The 26643-nt window shown below is 38.0% G+C and overlaps 2 protein-coding genes across 3 annotated transcripts in view; one reads left to right on the plus strand and one right to left on the minus strand.

Moving 5' to 3' along the window:
* LOC145442247 (roundabout homolog 2-like) overlaps window positions 1-26643 on the plus strand; it is a 296749-nt gene that overhangs the window by 46297 nt on the left and 223809 nt on the right. The window lies entirely within an intron of this gene.
* LOC145442246 (uncharacterized) overlaps window positions 1-26643 on the minus strand; it is a 62406-nt gene that overhangs the window by 19810 nt on the left and 15953 nt on the right. For both annotated transcript variants that reach the window (XM_080320141.1, XM_080320142.1), the window contains exons 9-24: window positions 26246-26428; window positions 24422-24569; window positions 20942-21008; window positions 19694-19806; window positions 17880-17998; window positions 16569-16730; window positions 14037-14135; window positions 13482-13594; window positions 13322-13424; window positions 12084-12213; window positions 10945-11054; window positions 8726-8881; window positions 7790-7977; window positions 2667-2767; window positions 1899-1988; window positions 367-450 (exon numbers count right to left, since the gene is read on the minus strand). In XM_080320141.1, coding sequence (XP_080176267.1) covers window positions 367-450; window positions 1899-1988; window positions 2667-2767; window positions 7790-7977; window positions 8726-8881; window positions 10945-11054; window positions 12084-12213; window positions 13322-13424; window positions 13482-13594; window positions 14037-14135; window positions 16569-16730; window positions 17880-17998; window positions 19694-19806; window positions 20942-21008; window positions 24422-24569; window positions 26246-26428 — 1966 coding nt within the window. The remainder of the gene's footprint in view (window positions 1-366; window positions 451-1898; window positions 1989-2666; window positions 2768-7789; window positions 7978-8725; window positions 8882-10944; window positions 11055-12083; window positions 12214-13321; window positions 13425-13481; window positions 13595-14036; window positions 14136-16568; window positions 16731-17879; window positions 17999-19693; window positions 19807-20941; window positions 21009-24421; window positions 24570-26245; window positions 26429-26643) is intronic.

A 26643-nucleotide genomic window follows, 5' to 3' on the forward strand; every position in this document is an offset into this window, starting at 1 on the left:
TGCCTAAATAAAACACTGCACACCAAATTTGGCTTGATTCCAACCGGTAGATGTGAACGCACAGGAGTTTAAAATTTTTTAATTTAATAAAAATTAATTGAAAAAATTCAAATTTTCTGGTCAACTTTTACTGCCAATTTTTTCCAATTCTCAAAGTCCTGATAAAGCGCAGAGTCACGTTGTCATTTGCATATCGGGAAACATTGTAGCCAAAAACTACAAGAAACTTCAAAAAACTCCAAATTAATCTGGGTTGATATGCCAATAGCCACATGCAGCCCAGGATAGGATTTCAAACGAGCCATTTGTGCGAATAGGCTCAAGAACTGGAAGGGTGAAGAGAAATACGACAAATTATAGGCCTACCTGTATGCATTTTCATATGCGCCTTCAAGTACATTTCAGCCACAAAGCGTTTATCGCAATGACTGCATTTGTGCGGCTTCTCTCCTGAAAGAAATAGGAATTGTTATCGATGCTCGAAAATTGACCGCAAAAGTCTTCAGGCATCAAAACCTGATCGGTCAATTTGAGCCTTTGTTTCACGATAATATACTATACAGGATTGTAATGACTTGAGTCATGACTGGATTTTTTCAAATGCGTAACATGACTCGACACAATTTTTGTATTGACTCGACTTCTACTCGAGCCTTTGTGCATCACTCGGATATTCCAAAGATGAGTACAACAGCTTGTCTAATATGTATAATACATAAAACAGTTTACCAACGTCTCAATTGATATGAAAATCGTCATTTTCAACAAAGTATACAGGTATTAGGTATACAGAAATTATATAGCCGATTTACTGTAACTGATTCACTTTTTGAACAATCTAGGCTGCTACGCCTATTGTTTGTTGTAGATATGTAGAGTTGAACAGGAAGATACCCTTTTCACCAAGTTCATATCATGTAGGTATGTGATGATGTAATATGATGAAAGTTTGTGATGTCAATTCAATCATTCTCTCTACTAATCAAAATTATGCTGGGTTGATCTATAAATCAACTAGTAGGTCCTCCATACAAGATTTTGTTGTTGAAGCAGCAATGTAATTAATTGTAACATGCAAATTGTCATTGCAAACTTGGTAAAACCAGCCGACATTTTATTGGCGGTTTAAAAGTCAATAATTTGCTTGTAACTTTTTTTCTGTACATTTTCAAGACAAAGTTCTATGGAAGTGAGATAGAAACATGTTGCTTCCGCAACTTTTGAGCCCAAAACTAGCTTTCTAGCATAAGCGGGTATCAAGATACGGCAAAATTAGCTATTTTCGGATCTTTCGGTCAAATTGCTCGACCACTAGAGGGTGCAGGAGCCTGAAATTATGATAGAACTAATTCATTCGAGATTTGGGACCAAATATCAAAGGGCACTTTTTGAAATTCAAATTTTTCTATTTTTCACTCCATCCAACATATTACTAATATAGGCCTAGAAAAGTAGAAAACGCACTGATTTGGGCAAAGTAAGCCCTTTTGCGTTTAGCCTGCAGTACATATGAATATTCTTACTTGAATATTAAAGTTTCGGTGTTGTCACAGGCTATACATAACTAAACAACTGAAATGCGTAGTTCTACAGGATTTCGGGGTGATAAAATTTATTTTTTAAACACTTTTGATTTTTCACTCTGATTCTGAATTTGCCATTGCGTTTTCGTAGCAAATCACATTTTGAAGATATCACCGAATTTATATTATCCGTAAACCTGGTGAGCTAGCAAAAAGAAGGCATATTCGGAATCGTCGTCAAAAAACCTTCAAGAATCGACCAATCGCATCCCTGTTTAAAATTTCTGTTTTCCGGTGAATAATTTTTGAGAAATTTCAGAACTTACTAATCAAAAAAATTTCAACTGCCGAACAAAGAAATATGCGATGCCTTACCGGAATGCAGCCTCATGTGTAAATGCAAACTTCGGATGCGCCTGAATGATTTCAGACACAAGCTGCATCTGTGCGGTTTCTCTCCACGAGCTAAACAAGATATTTCTCTTGTTACAATCAGACAAAGGAACATATATATATATATACTATATATACTATATATACAATATATATACACAATCATAGCTATGGCAAAAGAATAACAAGCATTGAAGTTTTGCCAAATATGCTTTGAGAGATGCAAGATAACTAAAGCAAGACTCATGGAGAGGTAAAACTTCAATACACAATTGATTATATATATGTTGAATTAAACCAGAATATTTTCGGCAGGCACTCGTCAGGGGTAATCGTAGGTTTGAAATGACTCGAGTCATGACTCGACAAACGATTTGTTGGTGACTCGACTTGACCAGAGTCATTTTTTCAAATGCGTAAACGAATTCACGGAGTTAACAGTGAATTTGAAAAAAATATTTTCTTTTTTTAATGAATTCTAAATTTACAAACTCCTGTGAGTTCACATCTACCATTTGGGATCGGGCCAAATTTCATGTGCAGCACTTTTTTGCGCAACCCAACAATTTAATCAGTCAATCCCAGGAATCTGGAAAATAAAGTAGCCTACACTGTATAGAAGTTCAGAAAAACTTTTTTCCCAAATTTGTCGGACTAAGCAAAAAATTTGTAAGGCTACCTAAAAAAAATGCTGCACACCAAATTCGGTCAATTCTAACAATAAAACACATCTTCGGTGACGTTTCTTACCAGCATCGTTAGATGGTGATGTCCCGACAAGATTCAAATTTCCGCTTGAAGTTGAAATCATCGGAGGCAGCATCTTAACGTGAGAGTAGTCGGCGGTGGGCCTGATGATAATAGAAAGAGATGTATTATGCATGCGATCAAAATACAATATCTCAATTAGAGCCCGATATTTTCAATCGACATTCAAAAATATAACAGCTACATCGGGGGCGGCCAACCTGTGGCCCGCAGAATAATCCTCGAAATTAGTTATATTATCAAAAAATAAATTACCAAAACCACATGACCAAAATTTGATTACCTTGACCGCGAAATTTGGGATATTGATAACTAAAATATCAGTTCCGACGGATTGACGTAGCTTAGGGGCAGCCACATTTTTCGTAGATCATTTATGACCATAAAGTACAATATTTCAGATATTATCCGAAATCTTCAATACATATAAGTAGGGCAAGTTTTTGCAACTTTTGCAACTTTTTTTCACAGCTTCTGGAAGCTTCGTAAATATTCATAATGTATGTAGTATGGTGTTTTAATCTGTTTGGAGGAGTTTTATGTTGCAACTTTTGTCTAAATTTTTCATGCAACTTTTTTCTGCAACTTTTATCAAGTATTGCGCAAAATATGCTATAAAACTATAAAAAAGACTAAATTATTGGATTTCAAGTGACAATGCGGCCCACCATAGGCGCCGGACGCAGGTATACTGGGTATGTCGTGTTCACCTAGCAATTTTTTCGGGTATGCGGCATACCCACTATTCTGTTAGTCATGAAATTACCTGAACGCTATGGAAATAAAAATGTAACCATGATCGATTGAATAGCGAAGGAAGAAACGGAACAAGCAGACACCATGCAAATTTTAAACTGCTGGAACCTTTCGAGTATCTCATACCCTCATGATTTCAAAAAAATTGTATAAATGCAGCTTCTGCAACTTTTGTTACAATTAAAAAAAATAACTTTCAATACAATATCCATTGTAGAATAATATTTATTAACTCGAAGACTTTTCGGGTGCCTCTTTTCAAGAGTTATCGGCACACTAAAGGGATTTAAACAGATTTAAAAGCAAAACCAAAAAGGCAAAGTATGACGCAACAATCAAAATCACAAACCATGAAATTCGCATTGTACCAATGGCAACAATAACAAACTATGAAGTATACGGACATACGGTACTATAGTAGCAGCGCAATTTGTAAATAAACAATTACACGCACGGAACAACACGCACTAATGAGAAATTTGTAGGTTATAGAGGAAATCTTTTTGTCTGCATAAAATAGGTTTGCTCAACTGAATAATAGTAGACTCCAACACTTTTAAATGAAACACATATTGGTCACAATTGGTCAGCATCTGAGTGAAAACCTTGCCTGTGCACAGCACTATGATGACAATATGTTCACTGTCATTGCGCGTGGTAGGTCTGTGTTTCATTTAAAAGTGTTGGATAGGGTGGAGTGAAAATGACTTTTTTTTTTCAAATCAAAAAAGGCCTTCCTCAATCCTGACAAATGACCTAAAACTTCAATTAAAAGAGACTTCAGGGTGTTGCCCCCATTTTCCAGCCGGCAACCCCCCAATTTCTGCGCGTGGGGGGGTAAAATGGCCCATCTCGGCAACCGCTGGTCGTAGAGTCATGATATATAGCTCAAAATCTGCGGAAGCATCATGTTTCTATCTGTCTTCTGAAGAAAGTTTTCTCTATTGTGAACACAAAATGAGTTATAGCCAAAAAACTATATATACGCACATTTTTGTTGAAATTCAGCATTTATTCTGACGAATTGTGATCTGTCATTAGTTTTTTTTTAAAGTAAAGTAACACAGTGGCAATACCGAATATTGGGCCCATATTACAAATATATTCACAACACAGTCCTTTTAAAATCGGTTCAAAACATCATAATGAAACACTCACATTTAACGACTTTTATTAAAAATGCATTCTTTTGTCAAGTTTTTTCATCAGTTTACGAGACTTAATTTTTCGGCGAATGAGGCCATCTCGTCTTTGATATCCCGAAACTAGTGCTGATGCTTCTGTTACGAGCTTTACATGTCGTTCCACTGTTTGATTGTGGCATAGATGAAACAAAATCAGAGGCTTCTCGCGGCATTCTTCTAACTCTGCATCAGTTAAGTGCTCAATCGTTGGAGGAAGTTGTTGATAAGGTTCAATATCAACCAATTCGTGGTATGCCTTGGCTTTGGGACACAGAATAAACGAATAGGACCCCAGTTCAATTGGTTGGAACTGCTATGACTTTCAATGTCCACAAGTGAATTTTATTCAGCGGCATGTTTTCGAAACGCAAGCACCTTGGTCACACCCTTATTTCGTATGTCTTCATTATCATCTACCAGCATTGCAATCATAATATTTTCGGGGTGTGCGGAATAACCGTTTCTTATCACCACATTCGGAGCAATTTTTCGAACGTTTCGGTCAGAGAAATTCAAAACCTGTTTAATCAAGTTGAAGATGTTTCTGGGTCCATGTGTTATATGTTTGTTTCCCTTGATCTCAAACCAAGTTGGAAAATATACTTCAAAGCAAAAACGAACCAGAATCTCCAGGTTTAAAGGCGGTTCATTAACTGTTACATAATACCGTAAAACTCTGCACTGCATCCTAAAGTTGGCCATCTTCAATGCGCAACCGGTGGTCCAACCTCCAAGTAAGCCAGATCATCATCAGCATTTCCTTGAATAATTGCCCAGCACATTTATAAGCATATAACTGGTCCTTACTTAAGTAACTAACAATTTCCTATGGGAGCTTTTGAAAGGCCATAAGTGGTGGCGAGAGCTTTTTGAATTGAGTAACTGGCCAACAAGATACACTTCCACGTAGTTTTTTTTCAATTGGGTGTGACCAAGGTGCTGGCGATTCGAAAACATGCCGCTGAATAAAATTCACTCCCGGACATTGAGAGTCATAGCGGTTCCAACCAATTGAACTGCGGTCCTGTTCGTTTATTCTGCGTCTCAAAGTTGAACTTGGAAGCAAAGGTATACCACGAGTTGGTTGATATTGAACCTTATATCAACAACTTTCTCCAGCGATTGAGCACTTAACTGATGCAGAGTTAGAAGAATGCCGCGAGAAGCCTCTGATTTTGTTTCATCCATGCCGCAATCAAACAGTGCATGGAACATCATGTAAAGCTCGTAACAGAAGCATCAGGGCACGTTTCGGGATTTCAAAGACGAGATGGCCTCATTCGCCGAAAAATTAAGTCTCGTAAACTGATGAAAAAACTTGACAAAAGAATGCATTTTTAATATAAGACGTTCAATGTGAATGTTTCATTATGATGTTTTGAACCGATTTTAAAAGGACTGTGTTGTGAATATATTTGTAATATGGGCCCAATATTCGGTATTGCCAGTGTGTTACTTTACTTTAAAAAAAAACTAATGACAGATCACAATTCGTCAGAATAAATGCTGAATTTCAACAAAAATGTGCGTATATATAGTTTTTTGGCTATAACTCATTTTGTGTTCACAATAGAGAAAACTTTCTTCAGAAGACAGATAGAAACATGATGCTTCCGCAGATTTTGAGCTATATATCATGACTCTACGACCAGCGGTTGCCGAGATGGGCCATTTTACCCCCCCACGCGCAGAAATTGGGGGGTTGCCGGCTGGAAAATGGGGGGAACACCCTGAAGTCACTTTTTATTGAAGTTTTAGGCCATTTGTCAGGATTGAGGAAGGCCTTTTTTGATTTGAAAAAAAAAAGTCATTTTCACTCCACCCTAGTGTTGGAGTCTATTATTATTCAGTTGAGCAAACCTATTTTATGCAGACAAAAAGATTTCCTCTATAACCTACAAATTTCTCATTAGTGCGTGTTGTTCCGTGCGTGTAATTGTTTATTTACAAATTGCGCTGCTACTATAGTACCGTATGTCCGTATGCTTCATAGTTTGTTATTGTTGCCATTGGTACAATGCGAATTTCATGGTTTGTGATTTTGATTGTTGCGTCATACTTTGCCTTTTTGGTTTTGCTTTTAAATCTGTTTAAATCCCTTTAGTGTGCCGATAACTCTTGAAAAGAGGCACCCGAAAAGTCTTCGAGTTAATAAATATTATTCTACAATGGATATTGTATTGAAAGCTATATTCAAGTTCTGTACCACGAACCAGCTATTTAAAAAAAATAAATGCAACTTTCTCAGGTTTTTAGTGCAACAAAAACTTGCCCTACTTATAACTCCCAGTGCAAAATAATCCTATCCTTGCCAAATGTGCCCAGCGGAATATGCAGAGTAGGGATGGTGTGAACACGAGGTTCACGTTCGCGTTCTGTGTGTGAACCTCAGTAATTTAGAGGTTCACGTTCACGAACGATTTTCAAGTCATTATAACATCTTTGGTTGAAATTCTAATCCAACAATACTCGAATTGAATCATTACAATCATTACTCGATTCATATTCAACTACTACAATCATAGTGCGCAGCCCTAGCTGTGACGTCACGAAAACTGCAGATATTTTACCCTTATAATCACCAGGGTTGTAATGACTCGAGTCGTGACTCAAACTGTTATGGCGACTTGCGTAAAATGACTCGACTCTATTCAACTTCTGTAATGACTCGACTTGAACTCGAGTCATTGTGCGTGACTCGAACCAAGTCATATGACTTGAGACTAGGACAGCCAAGACAGACATTTCATTGTAACTTGAAAGAATGTAAAGTCACCACATGATTGGTATTTCGTCTGCAGTCCTGATACTTGGAAAATAGGCCCTGAAACTGTTAAGAATAAGGAAAATCAGTATATTATGACTGTGAGCCATTCTATACCACTCCAGCAAGAGTGGAAAAAGTGGGCTGAACCAGATTGAACTCAAAACTGAGCACTGAGCAGCGAACACAATGACTTGGACTCGATGGTGAATTGAAAATGACTCGACTTGACTCAAGTCAAAACTATAAACGTGAGATTGACTTGTAACTCAGAACCTTGCGACTTGGTTACAACCCTGATAATTACCTATACTTCTCTCAATGTGTGATATCAACTTGTTATTATCGGCAAACACATCATAGGTCGGGCTAATATCTCGATAATCAAAATCTTTCCGTACTTTTTCCTGATTCTCTTGATTCTCGAATGAAGATTATTGCTTTTGTAATGTAGGCAGACATGATTAGAACGTTGGCCGCTGGTACGAAATCTTTTATCACAGTGTGGGCAAGGAAACGGCTTTGCCCCGGTGTGCAGACGACTGTGTATACGCAGGCTTCCGGCAGTCGTGAATGACCGATGACATGTCTTGAAAGAGAGAAGGTGATTTTACACTTAATCTTTATGAAGGATTGAAAATTGCTGTACAGGCAGACTTGTACAGGGGGGTTCAAAAATGACTTTTTTTCTCAAATTGTACTGGCAACTTGAGAAAATTGTTCGATTACCTAATTTAAGCCTACACACCCAATTTGGTTCAATTCCAACCAGTAGCCGCATTGCTACAGGAGAAGAAAGTTTCTATTTATTATATAAAAAAATTAATTAAAAAAATTTTCAAAATTTTTTGTTCATCCCATGAAAGTGTTAGGTTGTCTATAGAAACGATGTGCAGCCAATTTGACTCAATTCCAACCAGTGGAAGCGGAGTTATAGCCGTCAAAAAATTTGGATTCGAAAAAATAGTATTTACGGTGTGCACGACTATAATAAATAATTAAAGAATTGGCCATCGTGAATACTATTTTATTCAAATCCAAATTTTTTCGACGGCAATAACTCCGCTTCTACCGGTGTCCCTACTGTTGACACTACTTTCAACTTAGAAACAAAGGGCACGCCGCATAATATGGTCCATATTTTGTCTCGGGCCCGCCAACGTATATTTTCTGCTTCACATTTGGCCCGGCAGGAAAAATCATTGAGATAGAAGGTATGAGTGAAGTGGGCTGGACAGGACATTGCACAGTTGATAATTTCGCATTAGCCACACAAATCACCCCCATTGCAAATAAGCCACCAACCACACATGACATTCACCAGAAGAAATTCTTACCAGGCACCGATACGGCTTAATTCCGAGATGGCTTCGTATGTGCGCTGTGAGCGAAGATTTCACCGTGAACGCTTTGCCACATTGCTTGCATTTGAACGGTTTTTCAAGCGTGTGGACGCGAATGTGACGCTTTAAATCGCTAGGCTTTCGGAAGGCCTGGAAAAACACCCTCAAGTTTGCTAGAGAGAAGGAATTGAGAATCTTGCATCTGTTTAGTGTCAGAACTCAAGTATTGCAGGCATAGTTACACATCGATTTTTACTATCAAAAATTGCAAAACAAAAATATTCTAAATTTAAAATGTGGAAAGTGAAACTATTAGAGTTGTTAAGTTTGATTTGAGATTTTTTTAATAATAGTATTCACGGCAGGGTTGTAACCAAATCACAAGGTTCCGAGTAGGGATGGTGTGAACCTCTGAAAGGTTCAGGTTTGTGTGAACGCGAACCTTTTTGAAAGGTTCTGTGTGAACGCGAACCTCATGACGCCACGTGACGTCATATTGCTCATTTCGACCCTGCATTCAAGTGAAGTGATAGCCCTATATTAATGTACAGATTGTACACGATACCTAGCAACGACTCGGGCCACATAATGCCGCAATGCTGAAGTACATATTGACGTTTTAAACTTCGGCAAATGTATCAACTGGGGCAATCAAATGATATAATAATCCCATAGAATCAATATCTTCCGTCGCTTTGCCAACAATTTCGATGAGGACTTGCAAGGGTATGTACGCTTAGGCCGTAACGGTCTAGGTCAGACGGACAATGTATTCGGCGTCTAAGTAATGCTATTGCTACGTTGCTATTGAGCAGAGAGTAAAACTGGTTTCTATGCTTGCTACCGATATTACCCCCATTAACAAGTTATAAAGCAGCAGCCAACACCCCAATTGCACGGATTTGGTTTTTATGATACGATAAACACATGAAATGAAGATGGACCCCGCACGCCTGCTAGATTTTTTACATCAGACAGCGATATCAATTTCATTGATTGGTTGAATAAGCATCATTCGCAGACTTCATGTCCTAAAAGTAGTGTACTTCGCTCTTGATGTTGTGTGATTGCGGGTCAAGCTCACAGCAGAGAGTCATACACTAACATTCACAAACGGAAACCTGGGTATTTGCATCAAACTTTTGTAACTAAGCAAGTAAATTTTTTGAGATTGTCAAGGTGGATGCTAGTTTTAGTGTGAATTGTTTATGCTGCCAGCCCCATGCACAGAGTGGCCCGCAGTTGAAATGCAATAAATTTCAACCAAAGATGTTATAAGGAAGTGAAAATTGTAATTTATGAAAAAGGTTCACAGTGCAGAACCTACCAAGGTTCATTTGTGAACGTGAACCTCTAAATCTCCGAGGTTCACACACAGAACGCGAACGTGAACCTCACGTTCACACCATCTCTAGTTCCGAGTCACAGGTCAATATCACTTTTATAGTTTTGACTCAGCATTTTATAGACTGGCTAATTCATGGACAATTCTTCAGAGCATGCAGTACAGCCCTTGTTAAATTATAACGGAATTCGAATTAACAGAGTATTAGGATTCGAGTCGAGTCCCAGCAGTATGAATGAAAGGGAAATTTCAAACATGCACCTTTCATGCGACCACAAATAATATAAGCCCAGTTCTACATCACATTAAAGATGATATGGTACTTTATTCGACCATGCCTACTTCACTGCATTTTGTGACAATAGCGCTGGGTTGATCACAACTTCACAGACATGTCATTTCCAGTAACGTTCGTAGCTTTTTACTATATGTCTCGTATGCTGTGACACGGTCAATTAAGGTTTCAAGGCTTCCACAGTGGAAAATAATGTTGAAATTATAATTCTTGTTGATAAATTATAATTTCAGTGCTTGGAAAGATAATTTGTCACTACTTTACTCAAATCGTCAGAATTTATACTCAACTTGGATTTGAGTAAATGGTACCTTTATGCCCAAGCCTTAGTAGTAACTGCACTTGATGTTGGCACTTGTGGTCAAAACCACGACGATTTGAAATATTGTACAATCATATTGCTATTGAGATCTAAACAAATTTTAGAATACAATTGAATAATATATTCATATTGACAGAAACCAGAATGTGTTCAGCTGACTCTCGTCAGGGGCAACTGTCGGTTTATAGTGGAAAAAAAACTGTTACGAATGAAGATGACGTAATTTGTTAGAACATTGTAAAGAGCCTTACCTTCTGACAGAACAAACACTCGTGATACCGCAAGCCGTCGATTAATTTTGTTTTCCAGTTCTTGGCTTTTTCGAGTACGCCGCCATCGTTGTAATTCAAGATTTGAGAAGCTGAATATGAAAAATAGAACACTGACCTATAATTCAGTATTGGTGGTTGGACTTGGACAACTACAAAATTTTCATCTTACTTGGGATACTTGGAGATTGAATCGAATTCCGAATTAGGAAGAAATACACATCAATGATCAAGTTCACTTCTATCTAATTTCTGAGGCAAGCTTGGTTTGTTTCGCACTATACAGTTTTCCTATAGTATTTTCAGGAAACCAGACATTAGATTACAATTAAAATCATAGAAACCTTTCACAACTTAAATTAGAATTAGATTAACACCATTTCCCTCTGATCAATTTAATTTGACAACAAGAAGTCTGCAGTAATTACACGAGTCATAAATATTTTGAAATTGACACACACAGATTTGAAAAATTGTCACCAGTTCATTTCAAATTTATAATCAACGACAAACACACAAGAGTGGATTTACTACCTAAAATTTTGCAGCATCGATCACTGGGTCTACAAATTTCACCTTAATATTCAGGTTTGGGTTTTGGCGACTGATTTTGGCTAATACGGGGGCCCTGAATCCGAAAATGGCCTCAGACTTACTCCATCCGTTTTTGAGATATGAAATAACCTTAATTTTTGACCCCCCTCTGTTGTCAAAACATGGAATTCCGATGCAACAAACACCGTTCTACCTGCAATATTCCAGCTTTAATTAGCAAACAAGCATTCTTTATTATATTCACACAAATTTGCGTTGTCTTTATTAAAATTTCATGCCTTGGAATAAAAACATAGGCATGCAAATATTTTGCAGGCTATTGAACTACGAAACGTAAAAGCGAATATTTGTAACATTAATATAACGAAAAATATGCCAGTGCCAGTAAACTACTTCTCATGCTTAGAGAATGAAGTTTTTTGCAAATTCATTAATTCTAACGCTAATTTTGAAAAACACTGTGTAGATATAACCCTAATTCTTTCTAATTCGGAAATGCTCAAGATTTTCTGGTGTCCAACCACGGTTGAGGACCTCTGGAGCAGGTCATGCAAAAATGGATTTACCTTGATTGGCAACAATCGGTTGTTGCAGTAACGCAGTTGACGCTTGATTTGTGGTATCATCAACTTGACCTTGTGCAGGTGTGGTTGACAGCAGTGACATCAAGGCGTCAGATTGGTCTACATGTTGGGTCTAGAAATGAAAATAGATTGGGTTGGGTTCTGAGGATAACTCCAACTATCAGCATTGCTACTAAGTAAAATCAGAAATGGAAGTAGGCTAACATTGTAGAATTAGCAAATGTAAGGTCGGAGACATACCAGATTAAAGAGCTTCTTGTAGGTACAGAACTTCAATATACAATGAATAATATATTCATATTGAAATGAACCCGCATATTTTCGGCTGACACTCGTCAGGGGTAATCGTCAGCAACTAACGAAGAATTGAAGATAATATTGTATATCATCAATCGTATCACAAAACACGACGTCACCGTCATGAAATTACAAATTTTTTTTTCGGATCCCTGGGATTTACCGATTAAATTGTTAGGTTGCCTACAAACACGCTGCACACCAAATTTGGCTCAATTCCAACCAGTACGCCCATGTTACAGATAATTGAAATTGTTAATTTTCTTGAAAAAAATAATTTTTTTTTTTTACAAATTTCACTGTCAACACCATGGAATTGTCAACGATGCATAACAATTTTTGCTCACTTCCAACAAGTAAAAGCGAAATTATGGCACTTGAAAGTTTTGGATTTGAAAAAATAGCATTGAATGGTGGCTGATCCCAGAATTACTGATGAAAAACTCAAATAACTTTGCTCGTACAGGTTGGAATCGCGTCAAATTTCTTATGCATCGTTTTTGTAGACAACTCAACAATTTCATGGGATCGTCAGTAAAATTTAAATTTTTTTTTAATAATTTCAAAAATTTCAATTGGTTCTTTCGCGGCTTCTTTCGGTTACAATTGAGCCAAATTTGGTGTGAAGCCTTGTTTTAGGCAACCCAACAATTTAATCAGTGAATCCCGGGAATCCAGGAAAAAGGGTTATTTTTACAAAACCGTATCGTGCGAGGAAAATTTTCAAGTTAAATTAAAATCTTTCAAAAATTTGAAAGAAAATTTGTAAATTCAAATTTTATATTGACGGCAACCAACACAGGCTAATTGAGTAGACGGCCACACAATTTCGCTTCCACGGCCTCAGGTTGGCCAATGGCCACCCATGCTCTAAACCTCCGCGCAAAAGCCTAGCAACATACTCACTCAACTACTAATTTTACCTGAATCTCAACAGGAATAGTTGTTCCAAATCCCGCAAGTAGACCGTCAGATGATAGCGGAGAACTCGACGGTTGAAATTCAGTCAGAGCGTGTGGCGCATTCCTAATAATATAAAATCGATTACAATCAACAACGCAAGGCGAATATAGAAAAAATCACTTGTCTGTCTCTGTAGAGTTGACGCATTCGTTGATGGCTTGATGTACAATATCCGTGGATAACCTTCGATTATGTAATGGTGGCGCATTGTCCATGTTGCTGGATGCGTTATTCTGAAAACGTGAAAATTCCAAGAGACTCTTCGAGGTACAGAACTTTGATATACCGGTACAATTGAATAGTATATTAATATTCAAATAAACCTGAATATTTTCGGCGGACACTCGTCAGGGGTTAATTGTCAGCGATTAGTAGAATTGATAAATCTGTGTATGTTAGAGTTGTTCCAAATAACTTTTTTCAAGGATTCTAGGGATTCACTGATCAAATTGTTGGGTTTCCTAGAAAACGCTACATACCAAATTTGGCTCTATTCCAACTGGTAGATGTGAAGGCCCCAGAGTTTGAAAATTTTGAATTTATTATAAAAAAAGTTTAAAAACTGTTTTTAAATTTTACTGTCAATTGGTAAGCACCGTTCTTTCACACAACTTAACAATTTCATGGGGTTGACAGTAATATTTCAAAAATAATTTTACTATTAGATAAGCTCACATCATAGACGACGTTGAGAATATTTTCCAATTCTTCATCATGCATAGTTGCTGTTTCGTTCAAAGTACAGTTTTCCGTCGATACAAGCTGAGATCCCGTCTGCAAATGAGTGTTGAAAATAATTTATTATACGATAAGTAGGGCTGAGAACGATGCTTCGAGTAACCGAAACCAAATCGAGCATTAATTGCAATGTTCCGAGTGGAATAGCGAGAATTGGTTTACTCAATTACTGAAATTATACATTCCTTGCAGCAAAGAGTTGATATACGGCATGAAAGAAAATTATAGTTTAAATACTATTTTCCAGGGTTGTAATGACTCGAGTCACGGTTTTCTGATGACTCGAGTCACTTTCTCAAAATACGAAAATGACTCGACTCAAGTCAATCTGTTTATTGACTCGACTTGGACTCGAGTCATTGCGTATGACTCGAACCAAGTCATATGACCGAGACTCAGACAGCCAAGACTGACATTTCGTTGTAATTTCGAAGAATAGTAAAGTAACCACACTATTGGGATTTCGTAAATTGGTACTGGTACTTGAAAATGCGACCAGAAACTGCTGAAAGTGAGGAAATTAGTAAATTATAAATGCGAACCATTCAATATCACCAAACAGAGTTATAAAAAGTGGGTTTAACAAGACTTTAACTAGAAACTGATCAATCAACACAATGACTTGGACTCAGACTCGAGTAATAATACCATGACCAATGACTTGGACTCGACCCTCTGCTCGCTGACTTGAACTTGACTCGGAGGTGAATTGAAAATGACTCTACTTTACTCGAGTCAAAACTATAAAAGTCAGATTGACTTGTGACTCGGAGCCTTGTAACTAGGTTACAACCCTGTGTGAAGGCATGATCAACCCGTAGCATTGTCACAAACTGCAATAAAATAGGTATGGTCAAAAAATACTAATTAGCCTATTTCAAATTCCATGTAGAAATGGCAATATTTTCTATGTGGTCACATAAGAAGTACATATTTGAATTTTCCACATCATTCATACTCATACTCTTAACGCAGCATCATGAGCAGGCCGTGTTATTTTTGGCATTTCAGGAGCCAGATGCCAAAACTGCAAAAAATAAAAATTTGAAAATGCCAAAAATAAGCAATTTTTGGCATATGCCAAAAATAACACGGCTTGCAAAATAGTGTATTTCGTTCATGGTGTTGTGTTAACAGGACCGCGTTACAAGCGAGAAGAGCGTTTGTGAAAGGCAGGTTTCTTAATCTGGGTCCAGCCCACCCATTAGGGGTGAAAGCATGGTGTCCTAAATGGTGTGGGCACAGCGTGATTGAACGGCTGACTGCATTTGGTTTTACGTCATACTTTCCATTTGTCCAAAGGCAATTTTACGACCATTTTTGACTGGCTTGTCGAGCACTAAATTTGATAAAACGGGTATTAACGAGAAGCTGCCGCAGTACTGATTATTAAAATATAAATTATATTCTGCTCATGGAGCTGGAACCCCCAAAATCAACCACGATTTTTACATTGTGATCGAGTTGAACATTGTGACGCAACAAACTGTCTGGCTATTTCTGAGCTGCATAGTCTCGTTTTGCCGGACAGTCTTGTTGCGTCAATGTTCTTAAACAAGCTAACCTTCCCAGGACTCTTCATGCGAGTTGGTAATATTAAAGCCACCTGAAGTGACAAAAGTCCTCCGAAAATCTATCGGTAGACTGAAGGAGAAATGATAGTCGGGCTACTAAATAGAATGTGTTGAGAGACAACACAGGAAACTCCTGGAAAAGGATCGGGAAGAAAATTCTTTCCGCGATGAGATCGATGGCACTGGCGAAGTGGTCTCTTTTCATGATGCATGGAAGCCGGTTCGGCCCTCCAAAGATTTTGAAGCTCTGAAAACCTTTTGTGGATGACTGGCAACATTCTTTCCCTCAACGGCTACTGTTGAAGCCAATATTTCCCAGATTCGCTGGGCGAGAAATGAATTTAGGAGAAACTTAGCTGACCTGAGTTTGGCAGCACTGTTACAGTGCAAACGATTTAAGTCTATTCAACAGCTGTAACAATCAGCTGTTGAGCATGTTTGTTAGGCTTTTCTTCCTTTCTTTTCTTGCTTATTGGCACCAAGTCCGATGGGTACTGCACATTTTGTAGTTTCGTTTGATATTATTAACCTATGAAATCGTTAGGTTTTTTCTTCTTCTTATTGTTTGTTGGCACTGATTATACGTGGATGCTGCACATTTCGTGGTGTCTTTTGACAAACTAGCCCAAATAAAGCGTTTTTGTGACTAATTCGAGGCTGAAACTATCTATTTAGAGGACGATGCCAAAATTGCCAAAAATAAAAATCGAAAAATGCCAAAAATAAGTTATTTTTGGCAGTTTTGGCATATGCCAAAAATAACACGGCCTGATCATGAGTGATTGATACTCGAACTCGACTCAGATATGATTCGAGCACTCAAATGATTATGTCGTGACTATCAACACAAATTCATCAGGTAGATACTTCTGCCCAGCAAACACAAAAATCTTACCAACGACAATTGCTTGTGGTACTTTGTGACGTGTGAATTCAAGCTTCCGAGTTTTTTGAAAACACACGGGCAATATTGGCAAGTGTACTTTTTTTCTTCCGTTTCCGTGACAACATGAACGCGTCTGATGTGTAGATTGAGATTTCCGCGTTGACGGTAACTCTACAAATCAAAATTGAATGATTTATTCGTATTGAAATGAGCCGGAATATTCTCGGCTGACTCTCGTCAGGGGTAATCGTCAGCAACTAGCAGAGAATTGGAAAAACTTTTGTTTATAAACAATCGTAACACAAAATATGATGTTACTGGCACGAAATTTTGAATAACCGGGGTTAAGAGATCGCTTAAGCTCAATGTACCATTTTTAGATAGTAGCCTACACAAATTCCTTTGGTTGGCACAAATAGGTCGGCGTATTTTGATAAAAGATGGCTACAAGGCACACAAATAAACGCGTGAACGGCCTCTCCTGACGACGCGAAATCTGTCGTCTCGATAATTTATCGCGCAGAATCCATCAAATGTTTGCTGATGGCGGAATTCACGGCCTTTGCTCGTTCCGAAGCAAACTTCAGGGGATGAATCAAAGGTGGCCTTTTCTCAGAATGTGATAAGGATGTTCTAATAAGTCTAGGGATATGCTGCTGTATGCGGAAAAGTTGGCCCGTGACTCATCACCTGAATCATGATTCAGAACAGGCAAAGGCCATGAGCTCCGCCATTGTCAAGCATTCCACTTTTCCAACTTAAACTACTAAAAAGCAAGTAGTCTAGCTGAAAAACTGTTCATCCAGAGGTGAAAATAGTCTAAAAACAAATCTGTTTGAGTAGGTGGTGCCAGTATGCAAAACCTGGAGTAGGGCTGTTCAAAAACAAATTTTTTTTTCAAATACTACTGGCTACTTGATAAAATTGTTAGGTTACCTAAAAAGCCGCTGCACACCGATTTGAGCTCTATTCCAACCTATAGAGGCATTGCTACAAGAGAAAAACATTTTTTAGGAAGCGAAGTTATTGATGTTTAAAATGTAGGATTTCAAATAGTAGTTTTTACCGTGGGTGGATAATGAATTTGCCACCGTGAATACTATTTATTCTAAATCCAAAAAATTGTACTCAAATAACTTCGCTTCTATGGGTTGGAATTGAGCCGAATTTGTTGTGCATCGGTTTTTCCAGACAATCTAACACTTTCATAGAGTGGGCAGTAAAATTTGAAAAAAAATTCAATTTATTTTATTAAATCGAAACTTTTTTCTCTAATAGCAATGCCTCCATAGGTTGGAATGACCAACGACTTGAGCAGACCTGCGGACAGTGGGGACACGAAAATTTCTTTTCTCCGCTGTGCAGGGAAGAGTGAAGCTGCAACGCGCTTTTCTGGTTGAATGCTTTTCCGCAGGTTTCGCATTTGTGAGGTTTCTCTCCTGCGGGAAGGAATAGGTTGACTTAGACAGCTGGACAACCCTAGTGCCGTAATTACACTAATTAGAGAAAAAAATGACGGATATCAAATTTAATTTAATTTCTGAAATGTTTCTATGATGTAATCTTGATGCTACAGGAGAAGTATATAGTGCGAAACAAGCCAAGCTTGCTGTACAGCAGGGGCGGGTAACATACGGCCCGCGGGCCGGATCCGACCCGCGACGGGATTTTGTCCGGCCCACGGACAGTAGGGTTGTTCAAAAATAACTTTTTTTTCCAAATCTCACTCGCCTAGTGACTAAATCGTCAGGTTGTCCAAGAAAACGATGCACACCAAATTTGACTCAATTCCAACCAGTAAAAGCCGTGCAATCTTGAATTGAAATTTTTAAATTATTAATAAACATAAAAAGAAAAATTCTCAAATTTTTCTGTCAACCCCATGAAATTGTTGAGTTGTCTTCAAAGACGATGCAAAACAAATTTGAGTCAATTCCGACTAGTAGAAGCGGAGTTATATGAGTTTTTCGTTGATAATTCTCGGATTATCCTTGATCCGGGTATTATCAACGAAAAACTCAAATAGTTCCGCTTCTACTAGTCGGAATTGGCTCAAATTTGTTTTGCATCGTCGAAATTTTTATTTTTTCTATTTTTAATAATAATTTAAAAATTTCAATTCAAGATTGCACGATCTTTACTGGTTGGAATTGAGTCAAATTTGGTGTGCATCGTTTTCTTGGACAACCTGACGATTTAGTCACTAAGCGAGTGAGATTTGGAAGAAAAAGTTTTTTTTTAACAACCCTAGCGGACAGTTTCCCATCTTACATGATAATGTGGCCCACGGCTCCCAGTCTGCCGATATTCCCTACTACTCGCTCACAACGTCAAATTTCATTGACTGTATGTTATTATATACGCGTGTGCCCAGCGTTCGAGAGCGGAGCTTATGAGTAATTTCGTCGGAACGACATGACTTGTAATATCGGAATTTCCGATGTACTCGTCCTAATGTTGTTTATGGTTTGTGGTAATCGTGGTGTTTGTCGACTACAATGGTCATTTACACCAGGCTGATATTTCTTATTTTTGATTCCGTAACCGCCGACTTGTAGTACGGCACACTTCTAGGCTTTTGTAAGACACCGCTTACGCAGATAAGATGGCGAGGACTAGTAAACCTCCAACACTTAGGTAGGAATTCTACAGTCGAATTCGAACCTACAACCCATTGGAATTGTAGCTATTGATTATACCACTACCCCACTACTATCTCACTACCTACTCAACCCTAATGAATTGATATCTTGGAAAATGTGGGGTGCCGAGCTTATCGAACGCCTTGAAATCCTGCACCGTGTATTGATTGATCAGAGAGAACCAGACATGGGGGCGTCTGTACGACAATTGCTGTTCTAAAATGTGTGTATTCGTCATTATTGACGAGAATTGGATTTGGAGTGACATTGCTGTTGCTAAATTACATTCATTAAATACGGTTTATTTCTTGTATATGTGGATAAATGGGCGAATAATGTACCGATTCAGCAATCCGGCCCGCCAAGTATCTAATATTTTTTATATCCGGCCCGCCGACTGGAGAAGTTGCCCGCCCCTGCTGTAAAGGTATTTGTTATTCTCGTGCTAGAGAGAATACACTCTGGTTTGATATAAACTGAACGAACACCTACCGGTGTGTATGAGCAAATGCCGATTCAACTGACTCTTCTTCTGAAACGACTTTCCACATTGGTTACAGCTGTGAGCGCCAACAATTTTGTTTGACACAGAACCTCTGCCTCTTCTGAAAACAGTGGAAAGATTTGTATGAAGAAAAACTGATTCTTAAAAGTTATTGATACATCATACAATTGAATAGTAGGCCTATGTTCATATTGAAATGAACCCGAATATTTTCGGCTGACACTCGTCAGGGGTAATCGTCAGCAACTAGTAGAGAATTCCAAAGAACATTGTATGTCAACAATTGTAGCACAAAATATGACGTCACCAGCATGAAATGTCGAATATGAGAGCATTCAATGTACTTTTTTAGATGGTACAAGAACCCTTGATTGTTCAAGGGTGAGCTTTTCACCGAGCGTGATGTGCGTGTACTAATAAATCTAGGAACATGCTGATTTATGCGTTCCTGCAAACGCTTTGACGTTCTTCCCACATAGCCACGATCCCGGTGGCACTTGAATTTGTAAACTACATAATACATAATGAAGTTAAGGTAGGGTTGTAATGACTAGAGTTCGACTCGAGTCATTAGTCATTTTTTCAAATACATAAAATGACTAGACTTGAGTCAATTTGTGTATTGACTCGACTTGTACTCGCGTCATTGTGCATCACTCGAACCAATTCATATGACTCGAGACTGGGACGTTCAAGACCGATATTTCATTGTAACTTCAAAGAAAAGTAAAGTCACCACATTATCGGTATTTCGTCTATCAGTGCTGCTACTTGGAAAATAGGGCCAGAAACTGTTTAAGACTACGGAAAATTACGATATGATGGACACGAGCCATTCTATATCACTAGAGCAGAGTTGAAAAAAAAGTGGGTTAAAAGGGTTAGAGTCAATACTGAACAGTGAACATAATGACTTGGACTCAGACTAAAGTCAAAACACTACGACTCGGACTCGACCCTCAACTATCCGACTTGGACTCGGATTTGACTTGGTAGTGAATTGTAAATGACTCGACTTGACTCGAATCAGAACTATGAAAGTGAGATTGACTTGCGACTTGGTTACAACCCTGCCTACACATAACATAATACTCAAATACGAATAGTCCACAGACAAAAAGATAGAGTGTTAGCCTACTCTTTAATGTCACAATAATACAAATGAATGATGATTTGCACGACAAAACTTGTCAGGTATAATCGAATCTAAAACGATTAAAATGTAAATCTCAAACCTTTTCGTTAGTGTTGTGGTCGGTGCGGAGACTTCTTGGTACAAAGACGGAGAAGGCGCGTTATTCACTGAAAAACATGAAATTAAAATCAAATCAAATTAACGATTAGAATAGGTAAGGATTTACGATTAACTATACCTATATTTCTCTCCATATTACTGAATCTGAGAATTTTGAAAATTTGAAAAAAATACCGGCCCTGGGTTATAAAGGCTGTTTCCGGCGTCCTTTCAGGTTCAAAATTACTGAATTACGAATTCGCAAAAACTTGGAAATTGAATCAAATTCTGACTTCATCCTCATAAGCATAAGAATGGAAAATGTACACTATACACCAGAGGTCTCAAACACGCGGCCCTCGAGACCATTTTGTGCGGCCCGCGACGGCATTTTGGATTTCGAAGTATTCGACAATATTTAATTACCATTCTTTTTTTTAATTCGATAACTTGAAACTCTCTCTATAGCTATACTCCAGACGCCAGAAAATACTCATCAAATTTCACTAATACATCACTTTCAAAAGTTACGACGCAGTGGCAGATTACCTATTACGTGACATTACTTGTTTACGATGGTTAAACACGACCCGTTGATGATTCGTACTGAAAATTGTGATTTGGACTTGGGCGCGACCTTCTGTAGAATTACTCGAACTCGGACTCAATGAGTGATAAAATAAAAATGACTCGAGTTGAGTCTGTTCAAATATTTGAAGAAAAATCTAACGCTGATCAATAGCCTAGTTATCAGGAGTATACCCGAGACCCGGATTAAGCTATGCTCCAATGCGCTGATATCAGATCAATCTTTGTGAAATTCTAAAATTCTACCTATAATTATGGTCAGGGTTGTAATGACTCGAGTCATGACTCGACTCGAGTCAGACTCGAGTCACGATTTTTTTGTGACTCGACTTGACTCGAGTCATTTTCTTGAAATGGGAAAATGACTCGACTCGACTCGAGTCAATATTTTGATTGACTCGACTTGTACTCGAGTCATTTCGCATGACTCGACTCAAGTCATTGACTCGGCTTATTTTATATGACTTGAAGGTGAAGAAAGTTGCTAATCACAATGGTTAGATCAACGCATGTGACGAATTCTGTCGACATCGCTATTTGTCACCACTGCTTTCGTTGCACTCGTCTGATATCAGATATGCGCCGCCGTAAAAGCAAAAGACAATGGTACATATTAGCAAAGAGCAATGCATTGTACAAAATCCTCCAGTGATGAAGAGGTAATGGATCCTCCGCCATCAAAGTACTCAAGACATTTCAATTATACAAGCAAACAATCGAAGCAAAGTCCAATTAGCGCCAAAGAAATGACTCAGATGGTCAAGTAGCCTACTTGGAAGAGACTGATAAGCTCATGTGTAGATATGAAGGCGATGATTCTTTGCATTTTTGGCCGACTAGAATGGATGAGTATCTAATGCTCTTCAGTGTGGTTCAAAATTGCTTTTCAATTCCTGCATCTAATGCGCCAGAGCAAAGTGTATCCAGGGGATGTGGATTATTCTAAGGCCATGCCGCCTCAACATATATGAGAATCTCCTTTCCACTTTAGTATTTTTTAAGTGTAACTCATTGATTTGATCTGCTGTCTGTGAAAACACACAATACCCTCCGTCCGTTTGACGTTTTGTTCGGTATGTGCATTGTGCACGTGATAATAATGGATGGCTAATATTGTGTGATGTTTGTACAATAGGGCCGATCAAAAATACCTTCTTTTTTATTCTACTGGGTGGCTACTTGATAAAATTGCTACGTTGCATAAAAACAACACAGAATCTGGCCCAATTTGAAAAAGTGTAATCAATGAAATGAGAGGAGAAAATTTTGGATTTGAAAATACATGGAGTATTTTTAGTGAGAAATGATTTCATATAATATAATTACATACTAGCAGTAAGTCGACTATTTTTTCATATCCAAAATATTCCACTCTAATAACTCCGCTTCTTCTAGTTGGAATTGAGCCAAATTTTCTATGAATCATATTTTTACACAATCTAACAATATCATGAGGTAGCCGGCATATTTCGAAAGTCTCTATTCGTAATTAATCCAAAATATTTTCTCTTAGCATTGCTTTCTACTGGTTGGAATTAAGCCAAATTTAAGTTCTTTTAGATAATCTAACAATTTTAAGAAGTAGCCTCTTTTTTGAGATTCTGTCTTCATTTTTGGGAATTTTTGTGGTAAATGTAGGGCAAATTCGACTAAGACAACAGTAAATCAGCACTAAAGTAACGCTCCGGCGACTATTTCGGCAGCTGAGCAGGAAAGTTGACCTTTTTTCTGGTCAACCACCTGATATGATGTGAAAGCAAAACTGTACCTCTACATAAGCGTTTATCTGTTGATTCTTTACCAGCTTGTATCTAGCTAGACGTGAATTCGTTGGTTCTCTATCAGCTAGTATGTAGACGTGAATTCGTTTATTCTCTATAAGCTATTTGTGAGCGGTCGTCGATGTGCTCGTAATAAAAACTGAATGCTTTTATTTGTGAAATATCAGACTGACAAGACAGATATTTGATTTAAAGTTCTAAGATTAGTAACGTTATCGTATTGGCGGCCTGTCTCGTCTATCTGTAGCATCGATATATGAGGCCAGGAACTGCCTGTTATCTGCCTAACTAAATAAACTTGTGCCAAGACTATGATAGGGACAAAATAAGCATGTTTGGCAAGCAAGGAATTCGATATCACCCAAGCAGGATTGAAAACATAAGTTGAACACGACTTCAATACTGTGACTTGGACTCGACTCGAGTCATAACACTATGACTCGGACTTGACCCTTAAAACGGTGACTTGGACTCGGACTCGAGTCGGTGATGAATTGAAAATGACTCGACTCGACTCGAGTCAAAACCACAAAAGTCAGATTGACTCGTGACTCGGAACCATGTGACTTGGTTACAACCCTGATTATGGTACGTCAAATGTCCAGTAGCTGCAAAATTACAACGTGACAGCTTTTACGATATCATGATGCATTTGCACTCTCACATGGTCTCTTAAAACTAATTATTTTGACAAACTATGCCAAGTACAGCAACAATATTATTAAAATATGTTATTTTTTCGTGTCAGGCGTGAATTCACAATACTAAATCACATTTTCACGATGCGTGTGGAATGTCAGTCTGCAAGGTCTCGTCAAATAAGGCCTACTTCGAAATACATTGAATTCCCCTATTATTGGTGCTGCGGCCCGCGGCGCAATCAAAAATGGGAAATTGGCCCGCGAGCACATTTGAGTTTGAGACCTCTGCTATACACTGTACACTGAGCTTGGCTTGTTTCACACTCTACAGTTCTTTTGTTGTTAAAATCAAAAATTTGGTTAAAATTAAAAATGTGAGTATAGAAACATTACACAAATTAGATTAGAATTAGATCACCCCAACTATAATTTATCTCGTATTTCAGGTCTGCTCATAATACGATTGCTCACCATTGTCAGCATGTCCTCCAGTTAAATTGGACTGGACTTTTTGCTGTCTATGCAAATGCCTTGCGACATCTACATTGTGCTCCAAGATGTGTTGCGTTAATGTTTCGTCCATCGTAAACTCATCCCCGCATTCTTTGCAGATGAAATTCTGAATGTGAAGCCATCGTATCATCGTTGAACCAATATAGGAAACCTTACCATCATTTCAACACATTAAGAGATTGAGCAATTAAGATACACAACTTGTCAGAGACGCGGGGATTTGGAATATTCATGTCCTAATCCAATCCAAATTTGAAGCTTGAAATTCTAATCCAAATCCTAATTCATAACTTTTTTATATCCAAATCCGTGTCCAATCCAAATCCAATTCTACCTTGAAATTCAGAAAAAACGCTATTTTATGCAAGGAATTGGAAATTTTTCTTGCACAACCAACAATTCTCTTGATTTAAGATAACTTGACATAGGGCTGCACCTCTCATGTTGATTGGCACCGAGTGTACCGTAGTGTAGTGTACCATAAGTAGGGCTGGGCACAATGATTCGAGTACTCGAATCTGAATCGAGTATTAATTTTAATGATTCGAGTCGAGTAGTAAAAGACGATTTTTTCGAGTACTAAAATCATACGATTATCGCCACTGAATGTTAATTTATCAACAAGAATTATAGTTTGATACTAATTTTCACTGTTGAATTGAAGCGGGGCCTACGTAGGCTCCGATTGAAGCCCTGAAACCTTGATTTCGCGATATCGTAACATAGGAAACGTGTAGTACAAAGCTACGAAGGTTACTGGACGTAGCACATTTCCTAAGTCATGATTATCCCACAACATTGTCATCAATGTGGAATGAAATCGGAATGGCCGAAAAAAAACAAAATATCATTGATGACATGGATATAACAGGCATTATATTCTTTGTGGTGGCATAAACGGTACATATTTGAAGTTTGACGTACTAAATTCTGTTATGACGTCATAATGAGTGATACTCGATTACTCGACTCGAAGCATATTATGTGATTCAGAATCGAATCACTCAGGTACTCGATTTTGCCCAGCCCTAACCATAAGTACATTAATAACTGATTTGAATAAAGTTTGTCGTCATTCGCCACATGACATCAATCTTTCAGAAAATCAGTAAATCCAATTCAAATCCTAATCCGCTCTGAAAAAAATCTCTAATCCAAATCCAAATCCGACAAAATCTCACAAATCCAGTTCTTTCAAATCCTAATCCTAATCCATGCTCATCTCTGAAACTTGGTAAAGTCTGGAAGTAGTTACTGTAGACTAGGCTCTTCAAAACTGACTATTTTTCTCAAATCCTACTGGCTACTTGATAAAATTGTTGGGTTACCTAATTCAAGCCTACACAACAAATTTGGTTCAATTCCAACCAATAGCCGGATTGCTACAGGAAAAGAAAGTTTCTATTTATTATATAAAAATAAATACCAAAAAATATGACAATTTTCTATTCACCCCATGAAATGGTTAGGTTGTCCATAGAAACGATGTTCCCCAAATTTTGTTCAATTCCAAACGGTGGAACCGGAGTTATTGCCGCCGAAAAATTTGGATTTGAATAAAATAGTATTTACGGTGGGCACCACTATAATAGATAATTAAAGAATTGGTCACCGTAAATAGATGCCTAAGCCATTAATCAAGGAGCCCATTTCATTCATGGCATGTCAAATTGTTAAAAGAATGAATAAAGTGTAAATAACTTTGTAATTGAGCTGCCTTGTTAGATTTTCCCAGTTTTCAGGCGAAATGGATTCATTATCGTACGGTAACACAAAACATACCTCTTCCTCAGCATGCATCGAGATGTGCATTTTCAGCCCCGCCAGCCGGCTGAACTCTCTGCTGCACTCGGGACATTGATATTTATCGGCCCGGGTGGGATCTAGTTGTTTGTGCAAGGACTTGTGCAGTTTCAGATTGTGTTCCTTGTTGAAAGTTTCGCTGCATTCTTCGCATTTGTGAGGCTGAAAATGAGGGTCACTGTAATACTCGGTTTGGCATTTTTGGAGGAAATAGCACAATGCCAATCAATGGGAATCCAAAACCATTGTGTTTTGGCACCTGGCCATTATCGTAAATTATATATTTTGAATATAAAAACCAGGATTGTAGTAATTCGACTTCAGTCCGACTTGAGTCACGATATTTTGATGACTCGACTTGACTGGACTTGAGTTAA

This window comes from Botryllus schlosseri, chromosome 7 (genome assembly GCF_051294905.1).
Source record: "Botryllus schlosseri isolate E-star chromosome 7, Bs_hap1, whole genome shotgun sequence".
NCBI lineage: Eukaryota > Metazoa > Chordata > Ascidiacea > Stolidobranchia > Styelidae > Botryllus > Botryllus schlosseri.